The 10,673-nt window shown below is 38.9% G+C and overlaps 2 protein-coding genes across 2 annotated transcripts in view; one reads left to right on the top strand and one right to left on the bottom strand.

Moving 5' to 3' along the window:
• The window catches only part of daw1 (dynein assembly factor with WDR repeat domains 1), a 9,507-nt gene extending 5,236 nt beyond the window's left edge, over window positions 1-4,271 (bottom strand). Inside the window, exons 1-6 of the mRNA XM_010770685.1 lie at window positions 4,210-4,271; window positions 3,914-3,986; window positions 3,350-3,494; window positions 1,357-1,415; window positions 1,149-1,271; window positions 966-1,065 (exon numbers count right to left, since the gene is read on the bottom strand). Of these exons, the coding sequence (XP_010768987.1) occupies window positions 966-1,065; window positions 1,149-1,271; window positions 1,357-1,415; window positions 3,350-3,494; window positions 3,914-3,986; window positions 4,210-4,249 (540 nt within the window). The 5' untranslated portion in view covers window positions 4,250-4,271. The remainder of the gene's footprint in view (window positions 1-965; window positions 1,066-1,148; window positions 1,272-1,356; window positions 1,416-3,349; window positions 3,495-3,913; window positions 3,987-4,209) is intronic.
• An 862-nt stretch (window positions 4,272-5,133) lies between these two features.
• On the top strand, window positions 5,134-10,069 carry slc19a3b (solute carrier family 19 member 3b). Its single transcript, XM_010770684.1, has 8 exons — window positions 5,134-5,283; window positions 5,902-6,081; window positions 6,497-6,662; window positions 6,886-7,201; window positions 7,369-7,520; window positions 9,022-9,214; window positions 9,542-9,683; window positions 9,917-10,069. The coding sequence occupies exons 1-8, from the start codon at window positions 5,134-5,136 to the stop codon at window positions 10,067-10,069; spliced, it is 1,452 nt and encodes a 483-aa protein (XP_010768986.1).
• Window positions 10,070-10,673: the final 604 nt, after the last annotated feature.

The raw sequence follows: 10,673 nt of genomic DNA, 5'->3' as shown, positions 1-10,673 counted from the left end.
TTTTTTATGGATTTATTGTCAAAGCACTTCAGATATTCATTGCTATCGGGACGTTAAGAGCATTCCATGGAATATAACAAAAAATGTACCTCGAGCCGGTTTCTCAAACTTACCTACCCCACCTTTAAGAAAATATTCAAAAGGCATACATAACAAAATAAACACATCTAGATACATAGGTTAACTACATAACAGATGACAAATCCGAAAAGAAATTATAAAATAATAGTAATAACAATATTACAAATAAAAGAGTATTTCCATCTAACGCTTCATTATACTTGTACTCCGCTACATTTCAGAGACAAATACTGTACTTACGCCACTACATTTATTTTACACTCACAGTTAGTAGTAACTTGATATATATAAAAACACATGATAGGCTGATATGGTGTAATGAAGTCCTGTTCTACTACTCAAATATCTAACTTGAGTCCACACCGACAATGCTAAAATGCTCTCACATGAAAACTGTATTATATAATAACCATAATAATGTAAAAAGATCCATTTCTGCATTACAAGTCTTTTTACTTTTGATAGTTTGGAAAATATTTCTGTACTTTATATTATTCAGAAATTGGCCATTGTGCAGAATAAGTACTTTTGTACTTTAAGTATATGTTGAGGCGATTACTTTTGTACTTTTACTTATGTAAGATCTTGAAATCAGGACATTTGACTTGTAATGTCTAAGACCATAGTATTTGTACTTTTACTTAAATAAAGGATCTGAGTACTTCTTCCAATACTCCCTGAACGATATAAAACAACTTACTTCATAAGTGTTGCATTGGATTACAAATAAACAATAAACTATGCAATATAAAAGCCATACCAAAGGGACTTGCAGAATACAAATGACATTGCATGAACACTGAGTATATGCAAAATGCGTTGCCTTTAACATTTGAAACAAACAGCATTTAATCATTTTCATTGAAACAGATTGTTATACATACTATTTCTGCAGTGTGTCCGCGAAAGGTATGAAAACATTTCCCCGTCTCAGCACACCACAGCTTGGCCGTCTTATCAAAAGAGCCGGTGGCAATCTTGTCTCTAAGTCAGAGAATGATAAAACAAAAATAGTCAGAGCACATTTCCTCAGATGCTACGACAGTTTCACTGACACTCATCCTTACCCGTAGGGGTTGTTGAATCCGATGGCATACACCACGTTTCTGTGCCCCTCTAACGTGTGCAGCTCTGAGCCCGAGGCCGTGTCCCAAACTCTGCACGTCCTGTCATAGCTCCCAGTGATGAACCTGCAGAGAGGAGTAAACACTCAAATCACACCACAGAGCCTCTTTGAACTCCTTGAAGAGCTCTGTGTGGTGCAGATACACCCACCTTGACCCTGATTTGTCGAAGGCAACGTTTGTCAGAGGCAGGATGTGTGCCTTCAGCTCCTACAACAGAAGACCAGAGAAAAGATTAGAAAAATAAAAAAGGTACAATTTATTGGTATTTGATTGATTTATTTAAGAAGGGACAATGCACATGAATCTACATGAGGGGAATGTCATCAGCAGTCCCTGTCAGGCTGAAGGCATTGAAACAAAACATACACGTACAACTGAAGCACCATTGCAGCACATTTCAAAGACCATATGCCCAATTAAAAGTTATAAAATGATGACTGTAGTACCCACAAATTATTCATCTGATCTGACTTTGATGTAACTGGGAGAACATTTTTCTTGCGGTTTAAAGAACTTTCTCTCCTTACAGTCAGTGTTGGGTGCAACGCGTTACAAAAGTAACAGAGTTACAGTAATGTATTACATTACTTCGTTACAGCAACGCATTACTAATGAAATTTGGGTAATATACTACCCGTTACAATTCCCAGTAACGCAGTCACAACTAATTTTTGGCCGAAATTAAATGGTGTTTTGTTTTTTAAGAATTTACCAACATCGCAAGATATTCCGATAACAGAGAAACATTGTGCGAGTAGATTAGTAAGCCTGGTGTTTACCCTTCAGGCTCATCAAGATCCCTCCGTTTTGTGTCGGGTTCCCTGATCAGCCTGTCGGGTGTTCTTTTCCCCATAATGACCGCCTCGCTGCACATTATCCCACTTATTACACGGCCATATATAAACTATAGAGCCCACTCCATGTTCCTGTTGCTGTTTACTTCCTCTCTGCCTTCTTCTGGTGATTTATCTGACGTCCAGCGCTCCGTCTTTTAAAGGTCCCATGTCATGGCCATTTCTACTGATCATAATAATTCCATTGTTGAGGTCTACTAGAATACATTTATATTGTGCAATTTTCCAAACTCACATTGGTTTCTCAAACAGCATCTCTGTATAGTATGTGTATTCACTCTCTGTCCTAAACGGCTTGTTGGAGCTCCTGCTAAGAATTTACAATCAGAATCGAGTATTCAACCAAGCCGTGTAATACAAGTTGTTGGTAGCCTTAAGGGCCTACACAGTTGTTATGCTATACCACATTGCCCTTCACTGGATGTATAATGATCTGCACTAAACTACATTAAGCATTTAAAATACCTAGCCATTCTTTTGCGGTTATTTTGCTAAAGTAACTCAAAAGTAATATAGAAGTAGTGTAACTCATTACATTTCAGAGACAGTAATATCGTAATGTAACTTATTACTTAAAAAAGACAGTAATATGTACTGTATTACATTTTGGAAGTAACTTGCCCACACTGCTCACAGTACAGAAAAGTTTCTCAGCAGTGTTAACTTTTTTCTATGACTTCCAGCCACATTACCAAACTTAACCTTTACCAAATCATGTTTTGTGTGTTACTCAAAACACGTAGACATTCATGAAGCACCTGTTATCATGATAACAGATTATTGGCATGCCTACTTGGCTTAAAAAAGACTTACATCTAATAAAAAAAACTGAACCACTGCTGCTCTCTAGTGCCTCTTTGGAGCACTGGATCATTTTAGTACTCAGACTACTAACTTTCTACAGAAGTCAATTCACAAAGAACAAAAAACAGGACACTGATAAACAGTGGAAGTAAGATGATGTTGCCAAAAATGTCAATATCCAAAATATTGTCAACTCCCTTAAATATGTCAGAGTAAAACTGCTTCATAGGAAGCAAAATCCACAAGCGTTTCTGTAACTTCTCTTATTCCGATAGACAAATAGCTTTCTACACTTTTAAAAAACAAAACCATATATAGTAAAACATGTCCTGAAATCCTGAATATCGATATACTTTAAGGGAAAACGCTTGAATGAATTTTGACTTCACTATGAGAAGCTTTTTAAATGGATCCAGATGTCATGTCACTGTGTTGATCTATGTATTAATGGCTGTAAATGTGAGTGTGAGTCCGGGGTCTGACCTTGAAGAAGCAGAAGCGGTGGTGGTCCTGCTGACCCTGTTTCTGCTGCAGTCTGACGATCAGCTGTTTGACCTGATCCGCCCGGGACTCTGTGACCAGAGGCTCCGACTGCTGGATCTCTGCCAGCAGCTCATCTGGGCTCGTTCTGCATGTGGAAATGTTATTTTAAGGATCATCTCAAAAGTAAACAGGACAAAAAGTACATTAAAAATAACAATTTCAATATATTTTATATGGTAATACTTTTCCTTATTAAGTAGAATTTCGAATTCAGGACTTCACTTATGTGTTTTATCACTTTCTTATTGATTTTTTTACTTAAGTAAATAATCTGACCACTTCCTCCACCACTGGGAATATCCAACCTAAAACTTCACCGTGGTTAACTAGTTAAAAACCCATCATATAAAGAGCTGAGTTCACTATAGGGAGATATGTCTGACCAGCTTAGTTAAAATGACAGTATTTGTGACTGAGGATAAAACAACCCCCCACAGGAAGTTATTATGGCATCACACTCTTGGTAAAGTTAGTCGGTTGACTTCATGGATACAACTCACTCACTCTGGAGTCAAATCCAAAAGGTCGATGGATTTGGTCCTCAAACATCCTCCTTTCTCATATTCCAAGATTATACCTGCAAGAAGAGAAATGACTCAACCCAGGAAAGGCCACTCATGCCGGCTGAATAAATACAAAATCAGTAACTTCAGATAGCATCATTGCTAACACCGCTAGTCAACATAATGTTTTTTAGTGTGCATTGCAGGTTAAAACAAATATTATCTAGCACAGTGGCATGTTGCCTCCATTAAAGTAATTTAAGTTACAGTTAGGACACATTAAATTATTGGTTTTACCTGGAGGATAATATCTGAGAAGGAACCGCTTGAGTTTCATTTTGCTAGTATCGCCTCTTACACCACGGTACTGTACTATCAACAAACCGTTGCTATGGCCACAGACCGCAGCACTCACTACGCATGCGCAGTAGGAACACAGACGAGTAGCTTCTGAATTGAAATGACAAGTTGTCGAAAACAAACATTCAAGCTATAAAATCAGATATTTCCAATTTAAATTGAATAAGTACTAAGTAAGAAATAGGCTATACAAAAAATAAAGAGCATTTTGCAAATTGTTCATATATGCAAGCCAAGAGGTTTTTAGGAAACTCGAATCCCAACACACTAACTTTGTTTTGGGTTTTGATACCCAATTTTGCATTTAAATGCTATTTTTGCAGCTGTTTAGTTAAATACTTGGTTACTCACTTACTTATCATTCCTTATTCATAATAAATACCTTCGTGCTGCATAAGGTCAGGGAGTCAACTTATTTCAACGCTTAATTTGCCCAATACTTTTAATTTCTCTCTTAAATTATCTCTTGTCTTGTCTGAAAGGATCGATTGGAGACTTGTGGCTTGTACTAATTAAGGGTTTGAAGTAGTAAAAGTCGAAATACTACTAAATACACATCCTGAATTTAAAATTCTACTTAGTACAGTTCTTGAGTAAATTCACTTAGTTACATTTCACTAGTGGTACTGATAGTGAAACCTGAAAAAAGTCCACTGAATCACTCCCAGCTTCCCTCTGTTTCCCAACAGGTTGAAGTCTACCGCTCATAAACTGTGACTCACACAGATTATACATGTGTATATTCACTGACAGCTTGATGAACAGAGGGACAGTACAGATATCAGACTTTATTATGTGCTCAGGTTACCGGAAATCAAAACTTTAAAGACAATCTGTGGGAGATTCTGCTGAGGTAAAACCATGGGGAGCTGGGCTAAACTGAAGTCCTCCAGCTGGGCTTATCACACTGCAGTCCTGTCGCTTTATGGGTTCTTTGCCTACTGCAGAGTAGCAGAGCCTTTTCTCACACCATACCTGATGGGACCAAACAAGAACATCTCTGGAGAAGTGGTAAGCATGTCAGACCCGTACATGAACCACACGTAGAGTCACTGAAGGCATGTCGAGGACTTATATTTTATTAGCAGCTCTTATCTCCTCTTCTGTTCTGAGATATGCCGGCTCTAGACAGGAGGCAAAAACAATGTTCCCTGTATCAGGATTGTTAGTGGTGAAAGACGTATTTAGGTCCTTTACTTCAGTAAAAGTAGAAATACTCTGCTCTGAAAATACTTCATTACAAGTGAAAGTCCTGAATTCATAATGTTTCTCATTAAGTAGAAGTATTGCCGGCTAAATGAACTTCAAGTATCAAAATCAAAAAGTACCCATGTTTTGAAAATATTATAATATTATAGAATAATGCATTATTCCTTCCTACTTTTTAAAAATATATGTGTAGTAATGTACTGCATTGTATCACATAGAAATGTCATGTGTGTTTTATGTAGACAGTAGCTGGTAACTATAAGGGTCAAATAACTGCAGTGGAGTAAAAAGTACAATCACTGTTCAAAATGTTAGGGGAGTGTAAAGTAGCATCAAATGGAAATATTCAAGTAAAGGATGACAACATAGTACTTAAGTACAGTGATTCCCTGAGTTACTTCCCTCCGCTGTCTCCGATAGGTGACCAACTACCTGTTCCCGATCTGGACCTACTCCAAGCTGGCGTGTCTTTTGCCCGTCTTCCTCCTGACGGACTTCCTGAGGCACAAGCCCCTCGTCGTGGTGCAGGGTCTCTTCCTGGTCACCAACTACGTCCTGCTCTGCTTCGCTCCAGGGCTGCTCGCTATGGTCTTCCTTCAGGTACACAATACAACTGACTGATGAACATAAAGATGATTATTAATTATGTCTCTCATCATGTTACTTTTTTTAAATGAATTTTTTGTTCAGTTTTGAGCATTTTTTTTGCTTGCAATGGTTTGATTTCTAGCGAACTCTGTGCATGTTTGTTTCGTCTGGATTTTGAATGTTTTCTAAATGTTGTGTTGTGAAGCTGGTGATGTTTTTTAATTTTCATGTGTTGTGGTACATTTTTCTTTTTTTATTGCATTATTTTGGAAACGGCAGTGCGTTTTTCCTATTGGATCAGTTTTGGGCTGTTAGCGGATTTGCCACCGTCAACTAACTTCTAAAGATAGATTACAACATGTTGTGCATTGCTGTTAAAGGTGCTTCATCATTGGCTCTCATTTAAAAAGTTCCATCCCACCAACAGGTCAACTATGGTGTAGTGACTTCCACAGAGGTGGCCTACCTTTCCTACATCTACAGCGTGATTCCCATTGAGAATTACCAAAGAGCCACTGGCTACGTGCGCAGTGCCATGCTGGTTGGATATACGTTTGGAGCGAGCCTGGCCCAAGTGCTGGTCTCCGTGGCAGGTAGGGCCTTTACCGATAAAAACTGAAGAGCAATGAGATTTTTCTTGATTCTTGAAAAAAATTGATATATCTATTCCGATTTGTTTTGCTGTAAATATATGAAGATGATCAGATAGCCCTATTTAGATGATAGATACTCTTAAAGACAGATAAATATCTCCTTTTACGAAATGTCTTCAACAATTCGAGCGAGCTCTTATGAAGTATGAACTCTAATCTACAGAATTGGACTTATTCTACCTTAATGCGATCACTCTGGGGACTGTAAGCATGGCTTTCCTCATCTCCTTCTGGTTGCCCATGCCCCAGAGGGGTCTGTTCTTCAAAGGGAAAAAGGATGCAGCTGTGGGCTCCAGTTCCCATCAGACCGGGCCTCTGGGAGCAGACAGGCCCGAGGAAGCGGTGATGGATAAGGAGGAGGTCGGCTCCAGGCAAGAGAAGATGGAGCTTGATGGCAGCGGAGGATGGCACAGCTTGGAAAATATGGCCAGTGCAGGCCATCTACTCTGGAAGAGCTTCAGGGAGACCTATTCTTCAAGGCAATTTCTTTCTCTCATATATTTGAACCATAAACCGTTAGTGAGCATTCACACGTTTGCATACCCTGTCTTTATGATACAGTAGTTCAATGTATTTTACTGCAGCAAATAAACACATCATCTCTTCATCATGATTACTATCAGTTTAAATAATGACCACCGTGCAGGAATGTCATCTATTGGTCTCTGTGGTGGGCTCTGGCCACAGCTGGATACGAGCAGATTTTCAACTACGTCCAGCTCATGTGGGACCACATAGAGCCATCTGCTACATCATCCATCTACAACGGGGCGGTGGAGGCTGCCTGCTCCCTTGTGGGTAAGAATCGCTTTAAGTCTGTAATAATAGAAAGAGATAAACATAAAGAAAGAAAGATACATTTTGGTGCTCCTATTTCTGGTTGGAACATATTTGAGCCTATTCATTCTGATTCAGTATCATCATGTAAAAACAGGATGAACAATCATGAACTCAAGTTGGGAGTTTGCTCAGAATAATATGCACAAAAGCACCTGTAAAAAATAGTGAAAGTTGCCTTTTTGACACTGAAATCTCACAGAAGTTAAGATAAGTAAAACAAAATAATTAAGTTAAAGACGCACTATGTGCTTTTTGGGGGTTTCACTTTGCTATAGTGTGTTAGGTTTGTGGGACTCCTTTGTTTATTATATCCTAAGGGGCGGGACATCTGTAAGTGGTTGACCAATCACAATAGAGCAGGCCAGCTAACCAATCAGAGCAGACTGGGCTCTGGTTTCAGACAGAGGGTGAAAAGAGGCTTTGTGAGGAAAAATAAAGAGCTTTTTGAACATTGAAGCATAACATGTCCCAGTAGAGACACTAGATACTGATATTAACCTGAAAAGGAGCAGAATGGGGCCCTTTGAACTTTGTTATTGGTCTGTGTAGAGTGGTAGGGTTTGTACTTAAGAATATGAATATGAATAATACTAACATACTGTCGTTGCTGCTACATTGTACTGCCATATGGTAAATACTTGTGTATGCTGCTCTTGCTCTCTTACACTTTTTGCATATCATGTATTTTGTTTTTGCTATGTTTGTAAAATGTAATTTTCTTAAATGTTTAATGTGAGGGAATGAGCTCAAAGCTAAATCTGGCACTGTTACGCTTGACACATTTGAATGTTTTAAGTGTTCATTACTGTGCATTGTCCCTGCCAAATAAACAATTAAATAAAAATAAAAATACGATAAAACACTGATCAGCTGAATGAACATAATACGTAAGGGTACATGAAGGTATGTGCAGGTGCGAGTGAAAGTCGTATACATGCAGTGCAGGTTGCTTTCACATGGGGTATGGTTAACCCTTGATTGTGCATGTTTTATGGGGGGGGGCAAAGACTGCAGCACAAGCACATTTTATAGAGTAAAGTGGAAAAAAAGAGCAACAACAAAGTAATTAAAAACGGCCATGTCTGATGGAACGTGGACCTATCTCGCTTGCCATAGGAGAAAACGTGGGTATTTTTCAAATGGAAAACGTGAATTTAGAAAAGGGAATGGCAGCACTATGGTTCTTTTGGCTTACGCTCAACCTGGCTCAGCATGAGAAGAAGAAGAGTAATTACTTCAATTAAGGAGATAGAGATAGGAGGTAATGGATTCTCAGATTATTGCTGATATTTGATTCCAAGAGCCGGGTGAAAGCTGCGGAGGCTAAAGAAACGTGTGTGCATAAGTTTAGGAGCTGCGTTCAAATAAATAAGTGTGAGGATGAATGAATCATGGAGGAGGTGTTGTCCACTGGAATACCTTACCGATGATTAATAACCCCTTCTGCTCTGTGGGACAGGTGCTATAGCAGCCTTCTCCGTGGGCCACCTGAAGGTGACCTGGGCGGTGTGGGGGGAGCTGGCGCTGGGCTTGTTCTCTGCAGTGGCGACGGGTGCTGTGTTTCTCATGGCGCTCACCAGCAGCATCTGGGCGTGCTACGCTGGTTATGTCATATTCAAGTCCTGCTACATGCTCCTCATTACTATCACAACGTAAGCTCACTGTGGAATATCACCATGTCCGTTTCTTGTTTATTTTTGAAAACCAATATCTCTGCATATGGAGAACCATAAATTCTCTGATTTCTCCATTTTATTTTGTTTTTTTCTGGGTAGCTAAAACTGTATTGGATTAATATGTTGTATTCAAGGGGGAGAAGATGGAGCTGGAGCTTAACACCATAAAATGAATGTAGTGGAGTGAAAAGTAAAAATTGCCTTCAAAATGTAGTGGAGTAAAAGTACTAAGTAGCATAAAGTGAAGTTAGTTTCATTCCTCACGTTTTCTCTTTTTGAAATATTAATAACTTATCTTTTTAGATTTCAGATTGCATCTAACCTCTCCATGGAGTGCTACGCTTTGGCTTTCGGTATCAACACTTTTGTAGCCATTTTACTGCAGACCATTGTAACACTTGTAGTCGTTGATGAAGCTACGCTGGGACTGGACATTGTGACGCAGGTGTGTGCGTCAGGAATCATTTCTGTCCTTTTTTATTTCAATGACAGAACACAAGGAATGTAACTCTAATTGGAGGAAGAATGTAAGATTTATTTTGTATAACTAAAATGTGAATAGAGGGCGACACCTTGTGGTTATCCTTCACTATGACATGTTGACAGGTTTTCTTGAAAATGTATGCATTGCATGACTAAAATAATGATGATTTGACTGACTGAGTGCTCTCCCTGCAGTTCATCGTCTACGGCAGCTACTACGCCTTCATCTCAGTGCTCTTTCTGATCCGAGGGACATACACCGCCTGCACAAATCAGAGAAGTCCTGAACTCACACAAAGCAAGGAACACGAGCGCAGTGGGGATGTGATCTCTGCGGAGCGTTTCTGAACAACATCAATAAACTGTTACAGTCTAAATAATACTAAATCAAGCAGGTGATTGTTCCATTTGTTCCCTGAGGAATACAATGGTAATTTCTCACTGGTCTCTACGGATGGGATTAGGGCAACGTGTGAACTATTTTTGAGATCTTAACAAAAGTAGAAAACATTTCCGAATTCTCACAAAAAAGTCAGAATTCAGATTTTAATCTCAAAACTAAAATAAAAATCTCTTTTGGTTAAATAAATCACACGTGGCCCTTATCCTCTTCCGTAGATCTCAGTGTAGGCGATACTTCACACGCGAGGGAGTTGATCTACACATTGAAAAATGCACATGTGATACACAATTATAACATCATTTAATCATTTTACACGCGAGCAAAAATTCCACCCAGTGTTTTAAAAAAAGGCCCATCTGTTCTTAGGTCATACATAAACCCAAAAGAAAGAAAGCCCAATAAAAAAAAAAATTGTAACTTGCAACTTATTTGTCTTTTTCACTGACGTGAGGACCTGTCTGCTGTTGTCTGTTTTGTAACATACAACTAAAAAAGTCTTCAGCTTGCACCTTTTTTGACATTTTGCTTATGCATGTTGCTGACTGACCA

This window comes from Notothenia coriiceps, unplaced genomic scaffold (assembly GCF_000735185.1).
Source record: "Notothenia coriiceps isolate Sejong01 unplaced genomic scaffold, NC01 NC01_scaffold00009014, whole genome shotgun sequence".
Classification (NCBI taxonomy): Eukaryota; Metazoa; Chordata; class Actinopteri; order Perciformes; family Nototheniidae; genus Notothenia; species Notothenia coriiceps.
This window is presented reverse-complemented; position numbering and strand designations above follow the sequence as displayed.

Bases quoted from the DNA above. Each gene is read 5' to 3' on its own strand.
- slc19a3b (XM_010770684.1), top strand. From the start codon at position 5,134: ATGGGGAGCTGGGCTAAACTGAAGTCCTCCAGCTGGGCTTATCACACT. The intron at 5,284-5,901 runs GTAAGCATGTCA...TGTCTCCGATAG, and splicing joins AGAACATCTCTGGAGAAGTG to GTGACCAACTACCTGTTCCC. The intron at 9,684-9,916 runs GTGTGTGCGTCA...CTCTCCCTGCAG, and splicing joins GACTGGACATTGTGACGCAG to TTCATCGTCTACGGCAGCTA.